Genomic DNA, 25,781 nt, shown 5'->3' with positions numbered 1-25,781 from the left:
CAATGCCGGCACCCATGGCCCTCATAATTGAATTGGAGGTTGGGCCTGACCAGGAGATGACCCCTATTGTTTTTGGGGGTCATCGGGCCAACGGTCAAGGTCACAGTGACCTTGAATGGTAAAAGGTTGTCCGAGTGATAACTCAACAATGCCGGCACCCATGGCCCTCATAATTGAATTGGAGGTTGGGCCTGACCAGGAGATGACCCCTATTGTTTTTGGGGGTCATCGGGCCAAAGGTCAAGGCCACAGTGACCTTGAATGGTAAAAGGTTGTCCGAGTGATAATTCGACAATGCCTGCACCCATGGCCCTCATAATTGAATTGGAGGTTGGGCCTGACCAGTAGAAGACCCCTAATGTTTTTGGGGGTCATCGGGCCAAAGGTCAAGGTCACGGTCACAGTCACCTTGAATGGTTAAAGGTTTTCCTTGTGATAACTTGACAATGCCGGCACCCATGGCCCTCAAACTTGACTTGGAATTGGGCCTGACCAGTACATGACCCCTTTTGTTTTTTGGGGTCATCTGGCCAAAGGTCAAGGTCACAGTCACCTTGAATGATAAAAGGTTGTCCGAGTGATAACTCGACAATGCCTGCACCCATGGCCCTCAAACTTGACTTGGAGAATTGGCCTGACCAGGAGATGACCCCTATGGTTTTTGGGGGTCATCTGGCCAAAGGTCAAGGTCACAGTGACCTTGAATGGTAAAAGGTTGTCCGAGTGATAACTCGACAATGCCTGCACCCATGGCCCTCAAACTTGACTTGGAGGTTGGGCCTGGCCAGAAGATGGTCCCTATTGATTTTAGGGGTCATTGGGCTAAAGGTCAAAGTCACAGTGACCTGGAATGGTAAAAGGTTATCCGAGTGATAACTCGACAATGCCTGCACCCATGGCCCTCAAACTTGACATTGAGGTTGGGCCTGACCAGTAGATGACCCCTATTGATTTTAGGGGTCAAAGGTCAAGGTCACGGTGACCTTGAATGATAAAAGGTTGTCCGAGTGATAACTCAACAATGCCTGCACCCATGGCCCTCAAACTTGACATTGAGGTTGAGCCTGACCAGTAGATGACCCCTATTGATTTTAGGGGTCAAAGGTCAAGGTCACAGTGACCTTGAAAGCGACCTCGACAATTCCTGGACCTATGGTCATCAAACTTGACATGAAGGTTGGGCCTGCCCAGTAGATGACCCCTATCGACTTTGGGGGTCATCAGGCCAAGGTCAATGTCACAGTAACCTTTAACGCAAAAAAGTTAACAAATCTTCACCCACTGATATCTCAACAATGCCTGAACCTATGATCATTAAACTTGACATGGATGTTAAGCCTGACCAGTAGATCACCCTTATTGATTTTAGGATTCATAGAGCCAAAGGTCAAGGTCACAGTGATCTTGAATTGTAAAAGGTTGTCAGAGTGATAACTCAACAATGCCTGAACCCATGGCCTTCAAACTTGACTTGGAGTTGCATCTGACTTGTAGATGACCCCTTATGATTTAAGGGGTCATTGGGTCAAAGGTCAAGGTCACAGTGACCTTGAACGAAAAAAACTTGTCTGTGTGATAACTTGACATTGCCTGCACCCATGGCCCTCGAACTTGACATTTAGGTTTCCGATGACCAGCTGATGACTCTGGATTTTGAGTTCATAGAGTCAAAGGTCATGGTCATAACACATTCTATCCTCACACTTTAATGGTCATAATCTGAAAACTGCCTTAATGGCAACAAATCAGCTGTCATTTCGGTCCATGCATATTTTATTCAATTGTCCATATAATCCTGACAACATGGCGCTCAGGGGGGGCATAATGTTTGACAAACATCTCTTGTTATAGGTAGGGTCGGGTTACCCGAAACAGACCTTTTTTTTTTTTAGGCCTTATGGAGACCTTTCATGGGATTGCGTTTGGCCCGCCTAAGGTTGTGGTCACTGTTACTAAAAATAGAAAAACGGTTGGTTCTGAAGAACTTCAGTTAGGGTTGACATTTGCGACAAAATTTGGTATAAAGAAAGAGTTAATGGAGACCTTTCATGGGATTGCATTTGGGGCCCCTAGGACAGAGGTCAATATCACTATTACTAAAAATAGATAGTTTTGGTATTGAATAACTTTAGTAAGGGTTGACATATTGTGACCAAGCTTGGTATGTAGGAACAGTTTATGAAGGACTTTCAAAGGATTGCATTTTGGGCCCCCAGGGTCAAGGTCACTGTTACTAAAAAGAAAAAAAACAACAACAATAGTCTTGTCACCATGTTGCGTTTCTTGTTAACATTTTAATTTCACTTTTTTATTGCTTTAGACAGGAACATATATATTGCACCATTATTGTATTCATTTCTAAGACAAACTGGATTCCAAAAGGATATTTTTTGATGTCATTAGTTTCTAATTTCAAACCATACTTCAGTAACAATTCCATGAAAAATAATCTGGTTTTATGTCGCACACCATGCACTTCATGGTTTCAATTATTGACCTTCTTAGAAAAGATGAGTGAAAAATTAACATTTTGCTCATATTAGTTGAAAAAGAACACAACGTTTGGGTGTTCATCATTTCCAAAAACTATTAGAATGTTTATGTAAAATGTTCCTGAAGTTATAAAAGAAGAGTATGATGTTTTAAAGCCCTCTTGTAATATTTGACACACATGTATTTTGGTTATAATCTTGAAAAGATATGAAAATATGTTCAGTCTTGTTCAAGAAAAGTCTTAATCAATGACTTAAAACTACAGTTTAAGTTGAATACATGTAGATTTAATCATAATTTATGTTACAATTGCACACTAAAGATTGACTATAAGCACAATACTTGAGTAGCTTGTAAAACAACCAACTGTGGTAGCTTTAAATAATACATGAAACGGCCGAAGTCCTGAGTGTACATCTGCCATTCTTCATAAACATAAAAAGGTATTAAGGCCTTTTTTATTTGATTCTATGTTTTACGAACACCGCCGTTCAAAAAAACTCATTTTTGAAATAAAAATAAAATTGTGATTTCGTTTTTTTTTATTTCCGCCGATGAAACTTTATCGCGGCAATTCATTTAAAGCAGAGGACATCGCAATGGTTGTAAAAATATTGGTGTAAACATTTCTGAAAAAGTTTAAGCCAATGAAAAACATTCATCAGATTTGCAGGCTGGTGCTAAAAACCTGGTATCCGGTACCCGGTATCCCCCGGTATCCGGTATCACTTTCTGATACCGAATTATGTTGATATCAGGGTTAATATCAGATGATCAATTCAAGTATCCACGGTCCGTTATTAATTGCTTTTTGACAACCAATGCATACTTTAATCAACACAGTATCAACATAATCCGGTATCATAAACTTGATAACTGCTTTTCTCGATATCGATACCTGGTACCGAGTTTTACTGGATTATTACCGGATAATCCTTTCCGGGTTATAACAGCGATAAATGTGGACTAATTATCGTTCCAGGTTTGTTATTATTTATTTATTTTTATTACATTTGTCATTTAAATGAGTTTATATTACATTATTGTGATATAATTTGAATGTCATGAGCTATAAATCGCTTGACTGTTTACCTGGACAGTTTAGTTCTTGTGGGTGGGGTAGATGGTTCAGAAAAGACTGCGGTTACTGAGTATTATTAATAACAAAAAATATCATATATTCTAAAACCTTTGTTTTGAAAATTAACACAAATAATACATTAGGTTGTTTTACTATCTGACAGTGATAATCTATAATGAGGAATCTGTATGTATATTACCAGTATAACTATGTAATAGTCTTATGAATGAACATATATAAATCATCATCAATATAAATTATGATATGTATACTGCTGTGTGTGTTTTATTACTATGTAATAAAAATTTTACATAAATAAGTCTGAGAGTAACTTATTTTATTTATAAAAAATATACTTTTAATGTTCTATTCTTTTTTTTACAGATATGATTCAAATATGCTGATGTTATCTACTTATACCATCACTTTCAATGAAGAACATCACTACAATCGGTTGGGCTGCTAGATTGGTAGCAACATGATGTAAGCTAGTGCCTGTTGAAACTCTATTGTTGGTTGGGCATCTATTGCTAACTGGACCGCTATATTGGATGGACCATACGTGTTGGTTGAACAACAGTTACTATAAATAGATGGACCAGAAGTGTTGGTTGGACCACCAGTGATGTTTGGACTGCTTGTTGGACAGAATGTGTGATGGACAACTAGTATTATTTGAATCACTGTTGGATAGACAGCTTTTGTTTTATCAGACAGCTATAATCAGTTGATTTACAAGTTCCTGGATCGCTAGTTACTTGAGGATAAATATTCCCTGTATAGAAGGAAACAAAAAAGCTCTTTTGCTAACCGTAACAATGACTTGGTTGGTGAATTGGTATCAGACAATTTGCGGCCAAGACAACACAGTGAAGTGATAGCCGATTCCTTAAAATCTAAATGGCAAATAAATTTACCGAAAATAGTAGAATATTTTTATGTCACTTGTCTATAATAACATGCATTTACAAAGTATAAAGAGTGATTAAAGAAAATATGAAGTGAACTTTTCAGATAAAGCAAAAACAAATGTGCACACACTTACATATTGACTTGACATTAAAATAGAAAATCATAGAGAATACATCATAGCTTTTGCTTTTCTGTGTGTTTTTTTTTCCCGACCAAAAAATAAACTTCCAGAAATGTTATTTTATTTTTATTTTTATTTCCTCCTCCTCCGACATTTCACAACTCGGGCCGTTCGTAAAACATATAATAAAAAAAAAGGCCTTACATAAAAAGGTATTTCTGTATTTTGTAAAATATGTATAACCTTAACCTTACTAAGTTGTAAGTTTTTTTTTTATTTTCAGGCCATGTCTACAGCAAAGTTGCTCTGACACAGATATGTATAAACTAAGGTTTCAGGAAGGATGTTGTGGATCAGATGAAGCCAGGAAAAACCAATCATGCATAGATATTTGTTCAGCAGGTATAATAACTTCTCAGGCTTAATATCTCAGAAATTGCCAATGTAACATGTAGCTATTTTATTCTCCATAAAAGGTTATCTTTGATTCATTTTCAGCAGCAAATATGCATTTGAAATATTCATAAATTTCGCTTTTAAAAACAAAAATGTAAATTCTTTTAAGTGTTGAATGTGGTTTTTTTTTACGAAAAGCCATTCATGTTACAAAAAAAAATCAACATACAGTAATACATCACTTGAGGTTAAAAGGGACTAGACACCGAAGGGTCCCAAAATTAGCAAAAAAAATATTTCCTCAAAACAAGCCTAGTATATGGCCGATAATACATATGATTTTAAGAATATACGCAACAATCGTGTTGTCTCACATGCTGTCCCAGCCTGATTCCCTGTTTAAAAATGGCATCTAATGTTTTTTCCCGAGCACCTTGCAAAGCACGTGATTGTTTCATACAAACCTATCAAATAAGGGTTTAAGCCAACATACTGTCATTTTCAACAGAAGTACTCTCTTCGATCAATTTAATGGCTGATATTAATCTGTCAGGCTTTGTCTACATTGTTTTGCAGCATGTTTCCGCTTCCTTACACTGTCCGTGTTGTGTGTATATTCTGAAGTGAAAGTCACGTGATGAGTGTCAATAAATATATATCGACATTATTTTTAACAAAAACTTTGAAATGAAAGGTATATGTGTAGTATGGGATGTTGTACATAGTTAGTTGGATTCAATGCATTGATATCACTTTTATGTAAGTTTTTGACATTTGTCTTTTATCCTTGCAATTGTTCCATCCCTTGTCTAATCACTTTAACCCTTTACCGCATAATTGCACGATTATGCTCCTTTATCGATTCCTGCATGATTGGGCCAAATTGCTCCTCTATTGATTCCCACATGATTGCGCCAAAATGCGCCATCGTTATTTACAGTCTTAGACCCTTCTTAATAAGCTCTCATGAATAATGTATGAGCCAACTCAGAACGAGACTTAAATGGGTCAGAGGTAAATAAGAATAATAAGCCAACATGGCCAGCTATAGTAATAGAGATGTTAGTCTCATTCCACAAATCAATTTCTCTTTTGTTGAGTATTATATAAAAGAAAACAAGTTTTTATCTGGTAATAAATCTATAAACAAAGGTTACAAGTTCAACAGTGAGAGGTAGACTCACTATTTGAAAGGTAAGACTATACGTTTTATTCATATGATCAGACAACTCTTAATTATTAGGCCAGCACATTTAGCTAATGATGCTTACAGTTAATTAGGTTTACCGTCTATAGGAAGGACTTAGCCTATTGTAAAGTACAATTTCAAGCTAGATGCATGTCTCTGAAACAAACATTTATATATAGTTGGTCACTAGGAGTCAAACTGACCTGTTGTAAAGGTTTCTAAGCTTTTCTCAGTCCCACATAATTCTAAAGAAGTATGGTACCATACTACATCTAATTAAAACACCCTTTACAGTTCACCAAACAGAGTCTGGTTGCAGAGTGTCAGCTAAATGTCAAAAGACTCAACGAAAGAATGAAGTGTTATACACTAGTCAGGTGCAATGTAACTTTTTTATTTGTTATAAGTCTTGAATTATTCTTTATAAAACAACAGTAATTATTTTCTTGATAGCTTGATTATGCATATATTGAGCATATAAAGTACAATTCTTTATTTTTTACAATTTCCTTTCTGATGCTTTTGTAGGTAGATATTGAAAACAAAACTGGTTTTGATCCCTTCATCAAGTGCACCTCATGTCCTTTCTCAGTCGGCAGTGACAGGACTAAATTGAGTGGTGTGATTTTTTGTAAGGTGTAAGAATGACCATAAAGAAACCTTATATCTTAACCGAGATCTTTGGGATAATGTGAAAGACAAAGTGGACACATTCTTTTCACCTCTTTCATTTAAATACATGCGTACATTAAAACTACAAAATAATCAACTGTGTCAATTATAGGGAACAAATTGTATGTATTTGCATGATATATCTCTTTTTTTTTTAAATTGTTCTTTCAATTGTCCGATTTCCTCTTCATAGTAGTCGACATGCAATTGAACAGCTGTGAACATTGCACTTGTTGAGGGATGTTCTTCAAATATGTCATTGCTGCTGCTCTTTTGTCTGCAAAGAAAAAGTCATATGTTTAATATTGTTCTATTTTTAACTTTCATTTCATTTCAAGGTTGCCTTTATGAAATCTTATATATATTTTATAATATGTTGGTGATGTTGTTACTGTTTTGATGTTGTCTCATGTGGTGCTAGTATCATCCCTCTTAAGCTCTCTCCGCTTTGGTGTCTTCTTCTGCCAGTCAAAAATATTGGGAACAGCATCTGGCATTACATGTCTTCTGTTTGGAGTCCAACCAGTATAATCATCTTTGGTGAAGTGTTTTGAACAAACCACTGTTGTTTAAGAAACTAAAATATACCATAAATATAAAACTAAGTGTTGTTATAAGAACATTTACGGTACTATATTCGATTCTTTTTCAATTAAAACACACCAGAAACCATTTTAGAAAAGAAACTTTTTAATATCAAAGTAAAACGTAATTTGAATCAGATGAAAGAACATCATACATGTTACTGCTTGTTTGATAAAATATACGATAATAATTATGTATACTAAACATACGGTACCTGAAACATAGGCCCTTTGTCTCTCCTGATTTTGGCAATCCATTTTTTTACGTTTTCCTTCTACTATTTCCATTTTATGAAAGTTCACGCTTAAGTCATATCTTCCATTAGAGTTACAAAAAAGAAACACAACAGAAATAATTTGATATTTTATAGCTTTTTCCTAAATTCAGATCACTGCTATCACCTGTGGCAGCCATGGCTTATTAGTATGGCTAGAATCTTTGTTTACATCTGACCCATCTAAGCCTCGTTCTGATTATGGAATGCCAAGCATGCATAGAATTGGGAATGGGCTATTTATTTACATATCTGTTGTTTATTTTTTGCAACAAATGCATTTTTGTGTAGTATAAACACGATTTATATATATCTCGCAAAAAGGACGATGTTACTATTAAAGATTTTCCGAAAATCTTGACTGAAGGAGACTGGGATCAAACAAGCCTTCAAAGTTCACAGCGCATGTTTGAGGGCGTTCTTGCCTCATTTTTCTATGGAAAAGCCCCAAATATGTTACTAGCTTTTTTAAACTACCAATAATAAATATCATATAAATATTGATATTTATTGATCACGTGCGAATGACCTCACAGGTCATGGTTCAGAAATGTGTCAAAATGACTGATTTACGATGTAGTAAACAAGAGTCTGGCTTTAGGAAACTTTTACATCACTTTAATCATACCGGCGAGCCGCATCTAACTGCAAATAAATAGTCCAATGAGAAAATGGTGTTGTATCATGTGATCAAAATGTCGAGCAATAATTGGACATAACACAGAGAAGCAAAAATGCCAAGTCTACAGAAATTGTAACTTCAGCATTTTTTAAGATAAATATGTGATCAAATTACCTACTAGGATTAAATACTAAAAACTTTGCTACTGAAAACATGGGATTTTGTAGCTTCAACATTTGGAAGTGAGGCCATCCTGACATGTCATTTGTCACTTCTGCTTCCAAAAATGGAATGTTAATAACATGTACCCTTACTTCTGTTTAACAAAGTTATGAATACACGGATTATAGTAATATTATATATACATGTGATATGACCCAGTTTTAAAGCTGTTGAAACACATGTTCTTTTGATCTCGAGAATTACGCAAGAATGTTGTCGTTATTGCCCATGCATTTCAGACTTTGATTTCTTGTCCTGTACACAAAGTTTGATTATATTATTACTGAAATATTGCATTTTAGTTTGATAGCCATTCTTACTAATTCCAGTTGTATGGCTTCGTTGAGGGCAATATCTAGTACGACGTCGAGTTCATCAAATCCATTTAATGCTGTTAGAACCGTTGCCAAAAGCTTACTCAGGATTTTTTTTAGATTTTACAATTATGTATTAAACTTCATTAATTTAAAAAAAAAAACGAACGTGCAAGGTTGATTAATTAGTACAAATTGAACTGAAATAGTCATAAAATTTGTTTTTTACCCAATAAGATGGTGTTTTTACTTTGTACAATACAATCATGATTCTGTCAATATAATTTTTGTTTATTGTCTAAATTTCCTTTGAGATTAAAATTAGATCATTGGATTTGAAATTTAATACATTACAAACTTTATATTTACCCATTATTGATTAAATCAAAAGAAATGCTACAAAAGTCATCAGTAAGTTTGTTATGCATAGGTGTCAATTTAATTGTATTATAATATGCAATAATTTAAAACATTTTCAACTTTTTACATGAGTTGTGTTTGTTTATATATAGTTAACCAAATTAGATGAGACAAGATAATAAAATTATACCACTGGATTGGAAATTTATTTACCTACAAACTTTATATTAATCAATAACTGATTGAGTTTGAAATGCATAGGTGTCAAATTTCCAATATTCTCCAATAATCTATGCAGTAGGTGTACTTATATAAGGACTTATTATCTATTGGCTACTGTACTGATAAGCCATACAATGGCAGGCCTAATATGGCTAGTTTGACATTAGTTAAAGGGTTAATATTGCTTTGGTGATCTTTACCTGGCATGAGTTTTTCTAGCTTCTTTGGGAAAAGACACCCTATTCCAAATCGGGAAAAGTTATGGTATTTCCCTCCATTTTAATTATTTTGGATTTTCCTGGCTATCTAATTCATATAAAATCCCTTCAATTAGGTAAAATCTAAAACAATAACAATTTAGTTTGTGCTAGAACTGTTAAGATACCAGCATGTACATTATCCCTTTTCAAGATGGTAAACAATGGTTTTTAAACCCCACAAAACCAGGTTTGGAGAAGGTGTTTAGGACTGATCTTGTCGGTCTGTCAATCAAGGTTGTTGGTTTAGTCCAGAAGTTAACTCACAAAATGACTGACAGATTTAAATAATTTTTGGAATACATGTTTAACATCAGAAAAAGGTCAAGGTTGACATTTTCATTACATTATTTGGGGAAATACTGTTTTTGGTAATAAAACATACAATCATTATGTAACATATATACATTTCCAAACTTATTACGTTAGTTTTTATTAAATGAATGTATGTTTTTACCTTTGAACTAGAATTTTTGCTGGCATATTTTCTGGTTATTAATGAATTATATGTTAAAAAATATCAGTGGGTTATTGGTTTTAAGTAGTACCCATTTTTCGCTCTACTGGCCTTTTCTTCCCAGGCCAAAAGGCCAGGAGATCTTATACGATGACGCGTGTCTGTTTGTAAAAGATTGCATGTGAACACAGTATTGTTTCATTTAGAATCCGATGTTTGCCTAACCTATTCAGTAGACAGATAACCATATGGGCCTTGGAATAGTCAAAATTGTAATATATAAATATATAAATAAATTGAGCTTGTGAACACAGTCAAGTCTATTTATAATCCAATGTTAACCAAACTTATACAATACTTAGATGTTTATGACAGCTCAGTTCCATTCAAAATCAAGCCAGACCAGTCTATGCATGCCAGGTTATGGGCCTTGGAATAGTCAAAATTGTAACAAATGAGCTTGTGACCTCGGTAAACTCTTTATTTATTTTCCAATGTTTACCAAACTTATAAAGAATCTAGATTTCCATAAATGCTTGCTTCAATTTGAAAACCAGGAAGATCTGTACACGCCTTACTGGGAAATGGCCCTATAGAATAGTCAAAATTGTTAAAATTGCCAAACGTATACAGTAGCTAGATATCTAAGAGAACTCGGTTCCTTTCGAAAACCAGCAAGATCCTTACATGCATGACTTGATTATCGCCCTTGAAATAGTAAAAATTGCAATAATTGAGCTTGTGAAGACACTATAGAGCCTTCAATTATAATCCGATGTTTACCAAACTTATACAGTAGTAAGATATTAATGGGGGCTCAGTTCCTTTCAAAACCTAGCCAGATGAGTGTGTGCTTGACTCAATATTGGCCAATATTATATATTGGATTAAAATTGGCAACATTGTTAAAATATTTTTTTTTTACACAATGTCACCTACATTAAATTTTATTATCCAATATTTTCCAAACTTTTACAGTATCTAGATATCTATGAGAGCTTGGTTCCTTTCTAAAACTACCGCCACAATCATCAATGCATGACAGGATTTTGGCCATTTAAATTTAAACTGGCAAAAAAACTTTAATTTAACTTGTGAACACAAGAGCGCCTTCATTTATTATCCTATGTTTATCAAACTTATACACTAATTAAATTTCTATGAGATCTCGGTTCCTTACTTGAACCAGCCATATCTATTCATGCATGACTGGATTATGGCCCTTGAATTAGTCTTAGTTGCAATAATTGAGCTTGTGAACACATAAGATCCTTCATTTTAAATATGATGTTTAGCAATTTATACAGTAGTAATTAGATATCTATGAAAGCTCGGTTCTTTTCCAAAACTAGCCAGATCCGACCAAGCATGACTGGATAATTGCCGTTTTCCAAAATTGCTATAATTGTGCTTGTGCACACATTATAGCATCCGATCTTCGCCAAACTTATACATTAGTTAGATAACCATGAGAGCTAGGCTTCTGTTTTAAATCAGTAAGATTTGCCCGTACATGACTGGATTAAAATTGTCAGAATTGCTTTTATAGAGCTATAGATGCGATCTTTTCCCTCTATTTCTGTGCTTTTTATGTGGCTCAAAATGTTTCTTTTTATTTCTTAAAGGCCTTTCAGGTTAATTTAGTTAATTTTTGGTAATAATGGACCATAGGCGTTATTTGTGGAAAACAGAGTAGAATACACTTTTAAAATCTTAAAGAGGAACCAGTCATAATACAAATAAAGCAAATTTTGCATGGAAACTTTATGACCAAAAACATATATATGTTTTCACCCTCATTTCCAAGACCGTGGTCAGTCATTAATTTCTGTATATCATTTTCAAAAATGGTCCAATGATCTTGAAAATTGATTAGTTTTGTTTTCATTAACGGAAAAGGGATTATACCATGGTTCTGGCGGAAATCTCTCCAGTCTATTTCGTCTTTCTACATTAAACCATGTAATGTAGTTTTGGTTGTCTATCCAAAATCAAAATTTGACATATTTTGGTGTTGAAAAAAAGCACTGGAAACTAATACCTGTTTTTGATAATGATATCAAGAATAACAGTTTTCAAGTATGTTTGCAAATTTAAAATGAAGTAACGACGTAAACCGCATGAGACTTAAAACAATTCACGAGATAAAGAAAGGTTTCTATGTACCTTGTGACTTATCATGTAGATTATTGAGATTATCAACAGGGCTTCTAAAACTTTGGAACCTCAATCGGTCTGGACCCGGCGACGCCCCCCCCCCCTCGCCCCTCAAAAAAATCCCCCCCCCCCCCTCAAAAAAAAGAAAGACCTGTTCAATAGTCCGATTTTATAGAAATGTCATACTTTTTTGCGACGTCTTTTCTGTCAATATTTTTTGCGATGTGGCAATTCGTAAGTGGGCTCTAGAGCCAGCATAGCCGATTCGGATAGTCATTGATACAAGTTTAATTCAAATGAGATTCTCATCGAGTTCTGCGGCATTTCTAACAAGAAAGACTGTGATCGTAATTAAATGTGGCTGTCGGGAGGCGGTCAGACGACAAAAAGTGAAACAGTAAATTATGATTTATTTGCTTAATGCTTCTTTAGTGGGTCAACATTCAACTGATAATCTTGAATAATAGTATATATCTAGATTTATAATCAGGGCAACAAGCTTAAAGTGTGATATCGACAACAATTTTTTCATTACTGCGAATACATAAGCGGCGGACTCAGCTGTCAGACTTCGTAGTTAATCAAGCGTATCGCTGTTGATATCCTATATATTATTATGTTAATTAATTCCGTATTTTAATGCTTTCACGGATTAACAATGATATGCATTTATCTTTAAAGCCGTTTTTAACCAGCAATGGTTCTTTATAACAATTTTAATTTAACCACTTTGTAATCAGCAAATGGATATCGTGTAATGAACGACGATGACATAGCATATTGCCATGTGAAAATATGGACCAATTTTAACACTTTACAGGAAAGCTGCAAGCATAGTTTGTTTAATTGTGTCTTCTGCTTATACCAAAACATGTGATTGGACTGCTTGCAAGCGTCTGCTAATTAACAGATAGGCTATAGAGTGATCAGCGTAGCGGAAAAAGCAGCTGGTCGCATCGGTCTCATGGACACTTTTATGACCTATTGGATGTAGTTTTGAATGTGTGAATGACCCATGAATGTTTGTGTATTACAATTTCTACATCTTTTCTGACTTAGTCGTTTTGGACCGAAATTACAAAAAAAAATTAGAAAATTTCGGACCAATTTTTTTTACACTTTTCTGAAATCGGTCTGGCTTGGTCAAAATCGGTCCAGACCGGCAAATTGCCGGTTTTTAGAAGCCCTGATTATCAATAACTAGAATTTGGGTAACTAGAATTAAGTACCCATGTATCTATGCGAGCTATGTTTCATGTTCTAAAATGTGACTTACATCAACGCTGAAAATAACCATAAGGCCAAAAAAAATATACCTGTGTTTCCGGTAACATGGCAAAAAAAAATAGGGTCGGTCGGTTGTTATTATTATTTTTATTTTTTTACAGTTTCGATTTCATGCAAAATTCTGTTGCATCAAATCAATTATATAATATCCAAATGATATCCAAGCTTTCCATAATGCACAAAAAGTCAGAAAAAACAGCATTGTTTAATGTCAGAAATCATTTCCTTGCTTTCGACTACCATATTTTCCCGCCAATTTTGCCCATGAAATTTGTTGTTTTTTAATACGATACTCCTTTATATTAAATAGTTCAAATAGATCGTTTTTTTAGAACAAATCCAGCACTTCAATTTCTACAAATCTATGACGGATGTTCTAGCGAAACAGTCATTTATCAACTAAAGTTGTTAATTTGCTTGAAGAAAATTGCCGGTTTTTGGTTTTATTGCGAAATAAATAAACATTGATAACTGTGGATAAAATAATGTAACGATTAATGAAATGTGAACCTTGCAGTTAAGGCTGCATGAATTCGCAAACCTAATCGTTAGAAGCCTGCATGATATATGCAAAGCCTAATGTAAAAAATTAATTTAATGTTAATATTTTCATTATAATGATAGCAAAATGTGTCTCCTGTGATCAACTACGTGTTTGGACCATAAACATGCGTTTGCCAATTTGAAGATATCGGACAGGGATCGCCGAACTCCGCCATTTTGTTTCCCTGTTGACAAAGCATCTCGGTAATACATAATCAGGAATGAAAGTTTATATTCCGAGAACAGAGACAGACAAACAACGAAAATAATGATGATATATTTAATTTCTGATTTTTGAAAATAGTCACAAACATGGATAGTGTAGATTCGGGTACATGGATTTTTAATCCCCCGCCACGGAGTGGGGAGGGGATTATAGGAATGCACTTCATCCGTCTGTCAATCTGTCTGTCCGTCCGTCCATCCATCTGTCCGTCGTCTGTCTTTCCGTCTGGCTGTAACACTTCGTGTCTGGGCTACTAACTTACTAATGCATGGACGGATTACCATATTACTTGGTACAAATGTTGTCCTCATTGAGACGATGTGCAGTGACCTTGACCCGGGTCCATACCTCAAAGGTCAAGGTCACAGGAGACATTTAAAGGTCAGAGTACACATACTCGTGTCCGCGCTATAACTTACTTATGCATTGATGGATTACCATATTACTTGGTACAAATGTTGTCCTCATTGAGATGATGTGCAGTGACCTTGACCCGGGTCCATATCTCAAAGTCAACGTCACAGGAGACATTCATAGGCCAGAGTACACATTCTCGTGTCCGAGCTATGACTTACTTTTGCATTGATGGATAACCATATTACTTGGTAAAAATGTTGTCCTCATTGAGACGATGTGCAGTGACCTTGACCCCGGTCCATACCTCAAAGGTCAAGGTCACACAAGACATTTAAAGGTCAGAGTACACATACTCGTGTCCGCGCTATAACTTACTTATGCATGGATGGATTACCATATTACTTGGTACAAATGTCGTCCTCATTAAGAAAATATGCAGTGACCTTGACCCGGTCCATACCTCAAAGGTCAAGGTCACACAAGACATTTAAAGGTCAGAATACACATACTCTTGTCCGCGCTATAACTTACTTATGCATTGATGGATAACCATATTACTTGGTACAAATGTTGTCCTCATTGAGACGATGTGCAGTGACCTTAACCCAGGTCCATATCTGAAAGGTCAAGGTCACATGAGACATTTAAAGGTCAGAGTACACATGCTCATGTCAGCGCCATAACTTACTTATGCATGGATGGATTACCATATTACTTGGTACAAATGTTGTCCTCATTGAGACAATGTGCAGTGACCTTGACCCGGGTCCATAGCTCAAAGGTCAAGGTCACACCAGACACTTAAAAGTCAGAGTACACATTCTCGTGTCCGCGCTTTAACTTATGTATGCATTGATGGATTACCATAATTCTTTATCAAGAAAAACTTAAGGCTTGCTATTTCATCGATGTTATAAATCAAGGACTCATTTTCCTTCTTTTGTTTTAGCCAAAATAACCTTGACATTGATCTGACCTACACTACACACAATATGAATAACTATAACAAAATATCCTTTTACTATATCGAGGGGTAAAAGCGAAAAGGTTCTATCTGCTTCTTTGTTTAATGTCAGTTAGAACCTTTTCGCATTCACCCATCGATATGTTCATATATTCAACGTACCAGTCAAGTTGCGAGAAAAACAAAATATACTAAAAAACAATGGCGGGGGATATAGCCGTCCTTTGGCCTGCCTTGTTATTGCATAGTATGACTTTTTATGTGTAAAATAAACATTTATAAGGATTGCTAATGTCAGGGCTCGAATTTAAGCTTGCATACTTGCTAAATGCGAGTCAGTTTTGCCCTGAAAGTAGGCTTAATTTCTGCAAAAGTGTTTGCATTCGAAGAAGAGGGGTATATTGCTTTGCACAGGCATGTCGGTATGTCGGTCGGTCCGTCGGTCGGTCCGTCGGTAGACCAAAGCTTGTCCGAGTGATAACTCAACAATTCCTGGACGTATGGTCATCAAACTTCACATGAAGGTTGGGCCTGACCAGTAGATGACCCCTATTGATTTTGGGGGTCATCGGGTCAAAGGTCAAGGTCAGAGTGACCTTTAATGGTAAAATAATTTAAAGCTTGTCCGAGTGATAACTCAACAGTGCCTGCACCCATGGCCCTCAAACTTGACATGGAGGTTAGGCCTGACCAGTAGATGACCCCTATTGTTTTGGGGGGTCATCAGGCTAAAGGTCAAGGTCACAGTGACCTTGAATGGTAAAAGTTCGTCCGAGTGATAACTTGACAATGCCTGCACCCATGGCCCTCAGACTTGACTTGGAGGTTGGGCCTGACCAGTAGCTGACCCCTATTGTTTTTGGGGCTCATCAGGTCAAAGGTCAAGTTCACAGTGACCTTGAATGGTAAAAGGTCGTCCGAGTGATAATTCGACAATGCCTGCGCCCATTGCCCTCATAATTGATTTGGAGGTTGGGCCTGACCAGTAGAAGACCCCTATTGTTTTTGGGGGTCATCGGGCCAAAGGTCAAGGTCACAGTCACCTTGAATGGTTAAAGGTTTTCCGTGTGATAACTTGACAATGCCTGCACCCATGGCCCTCAAACTTGACTTAGAATTGGGCCTGACCAGTACATGACCCCTTTTGTTTTTGGGGGTCATCTGGCCAAAGGTCAATGTCACAGTCACCTTGAATGGTAAAAGATTGTCCGAATGATAACTCGACAATGCCTGCACCCATGGCCCTCAAACTTGACTTGGAGAATTGGCCTGACCAGGAGATGACCCCTATGGTTTTTGGGGGTCATCTGGCCGAAGGTCAAGGTCACAGTGACCTGGAATGGTAAAAGGTTGTCCGAGTGATAACTCGACAATGCCTGCACCCATGGCCCTCAAACTTGACTTGGAGGTTGGGCCTGGCCAGAAGATGGTCCCTATTGATTTTAGGGGTCATTGGGCTAAACGTCAAGGTCACAGTGACCTGGAATGGTTAAAGGTTATCCGAATGATAACTCAACAATGCCTGCACCCATGGCCCTCAAACTTGACTTGGAGGTTGGGCCTGGCCAGAAGATGGTCCCTATTGACTTTAGGGGTCATTGGGCCAAAGGTCAAGGTCACAGTGACCTTGAATGATAAAAGGTTGTCCGAGTGATAACTCAACAATGCCTACACCCATGGCCCTCAAACTTGACATGGAGGTTGGGCCTGACCAGTAGATGACCCCTATTGATTTTAGGGGTCAAAGGTCAAGGTCACAGTGACCTTGAAAGCGACCTCGACAATTCCTGGACCTATGGTCATCAAACTTGACATGAAGCTTGGGCCTGCCCAGTAGATGACCCCTATCGACTTTGGGGGTCATCAGGCCAAGGTCAATGTCACAGTAACCTTTAACGCAAAAAAGTTAACAAATCTTCTCCCACTGATATCTCAACAATGCCTGAACCTATGATCATTAAACTTGACATGGATGTTAAGCCTGACCAGTAGATCACCCTTATTGATTTAAGGATTCATAGAGCCAAAGGTCAAGGTCACAGTGATCTTGAATGGTAAAAGGTTGTCCGAGTGATAACTCAACAATGCCTGAACCCATGGCCTTCAAACTTGACTTGGAGTTGCATCTGACTTGTAGATGACCCCTTATGATTCAACGGGTCATTGGGTCAAAGGTCAAGGTCACAGTGACCTTGAACGAAAAAAACTTGTCTGTGTGATAACTTGACAATGCCTGCACCCATGGCCCTCGAACTTGACATTTAGGTTTCTGGTGACCAGCTGATGACTCTGGATTTTGATTTCATAGAGTAAAAGGTCATGGTCATAGCACACTCTATCCTCACACTTTAATGGTCATAATCTTAAAACTGCCTTAACAGCAACAAATCAGCTGTCATTTCGGTCCATGCATATTTCATTCAATTGTCCATATAATCCTGACAACATGGCGCTCAGGGGGGGGCATAATGTTTGACAAACATCTCTTGTTCATTATTAGTTTGACACTGCTGATCCTTCATGAATGGTGTATTTTTGTGAACTATTAAAATTTATTATTTTTAAATCCAACTGAATATACATGGTATATTATTATGGAATAATATAATAATAAGAATTTTCAACTAAATTTTGATTTAGAAAATGATTATTAAAATGTTAGAATTGAAATACAATGCAAAATATGTGAATGGGTGTATCGCCTGCTTGGAGGGTCCTCATTTATTGGAAGATACTGAATTATGCTATAAGAGGAATATCACCATGAATAATTTACATTCATTTATATTCATACAAGAAGGGCTTCTAAAAGTTTGAAATCTCATTTGCTCCAGTCAAGTCTCAACCCAGCCTCTCCCACCAAAAAACAAACAAAACGCAACAACATAAAACATGAAGTTCGGACACTTATATTTCAGACACACATAATTAGCTTATATAAAGGCATATGTTTATGAAAGAATGGAAAGAATTTACCATTCATGCTTCATAGCGGTGTGTTGAGGTATTTTGTTACTCCTTTTACCAAGATATGGATTTTTTTCTGCTGATTGGAAAACATGTATGGACTCAATTGGAATGGAATAGATATTTGGATCCTTCAGAAGAGTCAATCGTCTCTGACTGGTAATACATAGCAACACATTTATCCATCTTTACTTTTTGCTTGTTTGTAGATGGAGCAAGATACAAGTTGAAACGGTATGACAGTAAAATGAACATGACTACACTGTGTCCTAAAGGACAGATCATTCAGAAGTGTACTGACTGCCGGTGAGTTCTAATGAGGAATGTAAAGAAGCAACTGCAATGATAGGAATCAGAGAAATAATAAATATATAGATATTATCTTCATATTAATTTAATTCCTTCTATTATTTTTTTTTCTACGACCTGAATTCAGGAAGTGGCGCTTGCAAAAATCAATGAACCATGCATTTGTTAGTGCATGTCTCATCAGGTATGAATATTATGGCCTTTTTTCTAGCATTAAATAGACATTTTTATCTATAGGTGTTTTTTTTTCAGAACATGTTTTCCAGCCATGTGCCAGCATTGGACTGACAAAGAGGTGTTTGATGACCAGTGCCGTCCACAATTGGGAAATGATCACCCGATGGTCAAGCAGTGCGAAGACATCTGGAATGAGAGTATGTAAATGTACCAGTATTTTGTAATACGTTAAATTATTGATAGTCACCAATAAAATGAGTGTTCTGCCAAATAATTCGTCAAGGTTGTGTGTCAAAAGTTTGAACCCTGACCATAACTAAAGAAAGTTTAAATATTCAAATCAACAGAGTTGCTGGAGACATTACATACATGTGTAACAGACCGCTGTAGGCGGTGGATATGCGTTCATAGTTTAACATTCCGTTACAGACAGAAGTACGTTCATAGTACGTATGTTAACATGGTTGGTAATATGCGAATTAGCAAAGCCCGGGCTCTATGTGGATTGAAAATTTACTGTTTATAAAGACCAGCGACCCCTTCAGGTTCGAGCATGCTTTTCTCTGAAGGCATCTGTTGTGTTTGTTTGATGTCGCACGTTACACATGTGTAGAAGCTAAATATTATTATTTTTAGTTAATGTCCCTTGTTTACGATGATGATGCAAAGCTGATTGTTCCTGTCCACACTCTTTATTTACATGTTCTATTCAGCACCGATACGGAATATATCTGCCATGTTAACGTTAAAAAATTGAGCTATCAGCTATATACATCCTGAAAATAATGTTTATCTTTTCAAAGAAGGGATCAAAGTAGGTATTATATAATTTTCTGTCAGTTCAGTGAAGCTCCGGATTCTATCCATTATGAGTACTAAATGCATACAATTTTGGGCAAAGGATATATTTTGTCCCTTGCACCAGATTCTATCCAATATTTGCTATGCTGTCGTTGTTTTTTTGTTAGTTTTCAGTTGGAAAATAAGATCAAATCTTCCATTGAATAGAACGAATAATTTAAAAAAGGGAAATTCAATCAACACATATAACACCTACTATCATATTAATGATGTAAATTGCCAAGATATAAATAATGTCTTATTTTATTGTTACTTTAAACATCCAACATATGTTCGTCTTCGAAGTCCAGAAAGAAAAATAACAAAATTGACATCATGAAATCAATTCTTGTAATACATTTTTTTCTAAATGTGAAATTAATAATTCCTTTTAACTGCTAAACTGACCAAATACGTGATGCTGAAACCCTTTGAGAGTCGGGGCAAACTTTTGAGGGTACAGTACACTCAACGAGTTAGACCCACTTTCCGTTTCCCTCCGCGGATTTTTGCTATCGCGGCCAACACAATGATTTTATCGACTGTCCGCTTTCCTCGGAGTTTGAATTTAAGGCCCTCGGAGGGAGATCAGTTGACCGAAGTATAACGAACTCGGCCTTCCTCGAAGGGGTTAACTCCGCGAAACTCTGCGGACACTAGATAAGAATCTACACTAAAGTTATATTTATTTTATTAAAATTTTCAACCGATTACGCCGGCTCCAGTAAATTGCTATTATTCTTTTTCCTCTGCCCGTTTTGCATGAAGTTAGCTTACCACAAGAATGCAGTCGTATTGCACATGCATCTTATAAACGTGTTTTTGCTAATGACTGATAAACACATTTCTTCCAAGAAATTCTAGGTTACACATTTTCGGAAAACCAGGAGGTCAAACACACGTTTAAAATTCACAGCGCATGGTTTTGAAGGCCTTCTTGCCTCGTTTTCTGTGGTAAATTCCATGAAACGTCATAGCTATTTTAACCACCAATAATAAATAGTATATTCTACATTGTATTGATCACGCGCTTGACGTCAGAGGTCATGGTTCAGAATCGTGTGAGTAGTCGGCTGCTTTATGATGCAATAACTTAGTGGATATACTTTAAAGATTCAATGTTTATAATTCAAGACAATATTCAATTGGCGTTTACCGACATAAATACAAATTAAACGTTGGTACATGTACATGTAAGAATCTTTTACGCTTAACAATGTGCATAAGCATAAAATAAATAACTTCTAAACAAGAATGATTTTTTGCTTATCTGATTCGATTCAGAGCTCCGCTACGGGATCATAAAATCGGACGATTCTCAACGCTATCGTTCATATTAAACTCCGCGGTAAGCCAGCCACTCGGAGGATTTTAGCGAGGGCAAGAGTTTTACCCTCGGAGGAAACCCGCGATCATCGACTTTATCCCTCGGAGTGAGCGAGGAAAGTGGGTCTAACTCGTTGAGTGTACTGTAGGTCTGCAAACCAAAAACACATTTTTTTCATGCCTGCAAACCAAAAACACATTTTTTTCATGCCTTATGCAAAATAATAGATTATTTTTTAATTCACCGGCGACGATAATGACCCATAGTACACGCAGGGATATTATGGCATTAGGCACTCTCAGACATTTAAATTACATGAACAACAAAATATACTAATTACCTGTTACTCTCGAGATATTTGATGTATGAATAAATATGAGGCAAAAACCCAATTCCCTAGTTCCGGTATAACAGTTATGAAGTCATGTGAATTATTTGCATATACAATTGAAAGTGAACTATAATAACTTAATTAATGCTTTTTTGGCTAATAATTATTTCCTAAACAAAAGAATATTTTTGTTTGATTTTTGCAACAAGGCTGTTATTTTTTGGAGCATGCATGCTAAATAATTTAAGTCCTGAAAAGAAACAAATTGTTGATTATTTTTCATTTCTTTCCGTTTAGGCATTAATTGGTTTTATTATGTAAGTTATTTAGAAGCTCGCACATGCGCATGACTGTACACTGGCAAATAATATAAGTTGGGGTTAGTAGGTGACCCGATAATGGGATATACAGGGCAGTGGAAACCGTATCCTGGTTTCCTGTGCACTGTATATCCCATATCGGGTCACCTACTAATCTGTGACATTATATCACATCGACAACCTGTTTTCATGTTCAAAAGTTTCATTTATTCATCGGAATAGACACCATTTTGGTATGATATTAATTAAGTGACCCAATATGGAAAATCATGGGGTCAATGCGTGACCAGTCCTGGACCAAAGGCGTTGCATCATTTATGTTGGAGGCGTGATATAAAGGCATTTACAAGGCATTGATAATTTCTATAATGCAATACTCCCCAGGCCGTAATCTGTAAACAAAAATACATCCCTACTTTGACCAATTACTTTCATTTTGCATGATTTTGATCCATCCTCCCATTTTATTCATGAATGTTTCCTACAACACGGAAAAGCAGATTATATAATTACAGTTACCATGTATATAAATATAGAAATAATATAATATTTGGGACAAAAATGAGAACCAAAAAATGTTTCTGTGTTTAAGTTAACCCGATGTTCCTAGTATACCCCCTCAAGAACAAGGCGTGTCTTTAAGTATATGATAAATAAATTGACACAATTGCAAATCGACCTCTTAAATTCCAACTAATTTACAGTCACTATAAATATGGTCATTCTTTAAAATAAAAACATTTTCGAAACCCCAAAAAGATATCAGTAAAAAGGCGAACAATTGCTGAGATGTACTCACCTTTGATGCGATACTTACGGATAGAATCTGCATTGGTCCTGGATAGAACCCATAAATGAAAAATGTGGATAGAAAGAATCCACTATGCATCATCACCATGTTGTTTGACTGAAGAAAAACAAGAAGAGACAAGTGCTGGTGTTTGCTCAGCGGCATTACCGTAAGTCTGAGAGTTTTATCAGCCAGTCTTTAAGCGCACCTGAGCAGAGCGTGCTCAAGGTGAGCTATAAGGATTTGGGTTTGTCTGTTGTCCATCTGTGCGTCAAGATCTTCTCTTAAACCGTCTGGCTAAATTCAGTGAAGCTTTACAGGAAGCTTCCTACAGTGACCTACTACAAAAGTACAACAATATGTTGTTGTTAATCACTATTATACCAATGTTTCTGAAAAATAATCAGAATAAATGTCTTAATAAAATCAGGTAAAAACTGGACCACAAAAACCAATCTTAGAAAAACCTTGTTTACGCAATCTAGTGGCTGTTTTTGTCATGATCGGACTGTCTCCCTTTCGTCCGTCCTTATTGTTTCTGATCAATAACTTGTGAACACTAAGTCCTAGGGACCTCAAACTTACTAGACAGGTTGGTCATGACAAGTAGATGAACCCTATTAATTTGGAGGTCAGTAGGTAAAATGTAATTACCTTGAGCTGAAAATATGTTTCCAATTAACAACTGAAGAACACTTGGGTCCAGAGACAGATTGGTCATGACGGGTAGATTAGAGGTCACTAGGTCAAAGGTGGTGACATTGAGCTAAAAATCTGTTTCTGATCAACAACTGAGGAATACTGGGCCCCAGGACCTTGAAATTTGCAGGCAGGCCAGTCATGGCCAGTAGATGAACCCTATTGATTTTGAGGTCAGTGGTTGAAGGACGTGGTGACATCGAGCTGGAAATATGTTATCAGTCAATAACTGAAGAATGCTGGGGCCCAGGGACCTCAAACTAAGTAAGCAGGTTGGCCATGACCAGCAAATAGACCTCTTTTAATTTTTGACCTGTGGGTCAAAGGTCAAAGTCATGGTGACCTCAAGGTAATGGTGACCTTAAGCTGAAAATCTGTTTCCAATCAAAATCTGAAAAACTATAGAGAACTCAAACTTGATAGGCAGATTGGTCAAGACTGGTTGGTAAACCCTATCGATTTTTTGGTCAGGGGTCAAGGAAAAATGTTTCTGATCAAACGCCGAGTCCATGGGACCTCAAATTTGTTAGCCAGGATGGTCAAGACCAGTGGATGAACCCTATTGTGTTTAAGGTCAGTGGGTAAAGGTTAGGGTTAATAACTGATGAACACTTGTGCATAGGAACCTCATACTTGGCCGATGACACCTATTGAAAATTGATACTAGGATTTCACTACGGTAATTATGATTTAGCAATTTACCTACATTATTCACTTATCAAGTTATCAAGTGCTAGTTATTTTGTTTCTTCTTCAATCCTTGCAAAATTCTATGTTAAATATTCAGGGGCATTTGTCATATTCCTGTGACATTTCTTTTTCTTTTTGTCTAAAATTGATTAAAAAAAACAACTACTATTATTTTAACAATGGGAAACTGATGAATTGAAGAATGAATGAATAAATGGTTGCATTTATTCATTCATTCTTCCATTCATCAGTTTCCCATTGTTAAAATAATATTTTTGATTTCACTTATGAAATAAAGGGAGTATTTTCCCCCTTTAACAATGGATAATGTAAAACAATTTTTATTTTTCGCTAGAACAATTGCTGTATCCTAATAGAAATAACAGTCTTTTAATTTTTTAGCGTAGGTGTTATTCCATGATGAAATTGTTGATTCCAATGTCAGTCGTGATTACATATTTTTAGCCAATTTGCCTAAACAGCCCTCCCCAACCGAAAGAAAAGTAGTAGAAAAATACTTGCTCACTCATTCGCTCGCTCGCTCGCTCACTCACTCACTCACTCACTCACTCACTCACTCACTCACCCACCAACCCACCCACGCTTCTCAAAAGCTTTGCTAAAAAAAGTTTAGCTTTTGCTTTTTTCTAAACAATGGGCAGCTTTTGAAAAAGAACACAAATTTGCAAAAATAATGGCTTAGTTAATTAGGGACAAAAACACAGCTTTTAGATGTAATGGCCATAAAAGCACAACTTTTGTGAAACTTTTCATTGTTTAAGCCCCAAAAGCACAGCCTTTGAAAAGAGCTGCATTTTTGTACTTTAAAAACGCAGAAGCTTTGTTTTTAAGTAAAAAGCACAACTTTTGCAATGTTTTTTGTGGTACTTGGCAAAAAATGCCTTTTGCGAAGCTTAATGATAAGAGGCGCAGCTTTTGCGAACAGTTGCGTCTTTTACTAGGATAGCGCAGATGCTTCGTTTTTTTATGCCCCCGAAGGTGGGCATATTAAAATCGCACCGTCCGTCTGTCCGTCCGTCTGTCCGGCTCTGTAACTTTCCCTTGTATGGACAGATTTTAAAATAACTTGCCACATGTGTTCCACATACCGAGGCGACGTGTGGCATGCAAGACTCGTGTCCCTACCTCAAAGGTCAAGGTCACACTTAGTCTTTATTCACAATGGAGTGCTGCATATAAGGACATAGAGTATAGGTTGTCGTGTCCGGGCTGTAACTTTCTCTTGTATGGACAGATTTTAAAATAACTTGCCACATGTGTACCACATACCAAGACGACGTGTCGCGTGCAAGACCCGTGTCCCTACCTCAAAGGTCAAGGTCACACTTAGTGTTTATTCAAAATGGGGTGCTGCATATAAGGACATAGAGTATAGGTTGTCGTGTCCGGGCTGTAACTTTCTCTTGTATGGACAGATTTTAAAATAACTTGCCAAATGTGTTCCACGTACCAAGACGACGTGTCGCGTGCAAAATCTGTGTCCCTACCTCAAAGGTCAAGGTCACACTTAGTGTTTATTCACAATGGAGTGCTGCATATAAGGACATAGAGTATAGGTTGTCGTGTCCGGGCTGTAACTTTCTCTTGTATGGACAGATT

The 25,781-nt window shown here is 36.6% G+C and overlaps 1 protein-coding gene across 1 annotated transcript in view; it reads left to right on the top strand.

Moving 5' to 3' along the window:
- Positions 1-25,781, top strand: part of LOC128224431 (uncharacterized) — a 63,993-nt gene that overhangs the window by 26,519 nt on the left and 11,693 nt on the right. Inside the window, exons 4-6 of the mRNA XM_052934273.1 lie at positions 4,891-5,009; positions 18,888-18,984; positions 19,240-19,361. Coding sequence (XP_052790233.1) covers positions 4,891-5,009; positions 18,888-18,984; positions 19,240-19,361 — 338 coding nt within the window. The remainder of the gene's footprint in view (positions 1-4,890; positions 5,010-18,887; positions 18,985-19,239; positions 19,362-25,781) is intronic.

The sequence above is a fragment of the Mya arenaria genome, chromosome 17 (genome assembly GCF_026914265.1).
Source record: "Mya arenaria isolate MELC-2E11 chromosome 17, ASM2691426v1".
Lineage (NCBI taxonomy): Eukaryota > Metazoa > Mollusca > Bivalvia > Myida > Myidae > Mya > Mya arenaria.
Note: the sequence above shows the minus strand (reverse complement) of the source record. Positions and strands in the feature narration are given on the sequence as shown.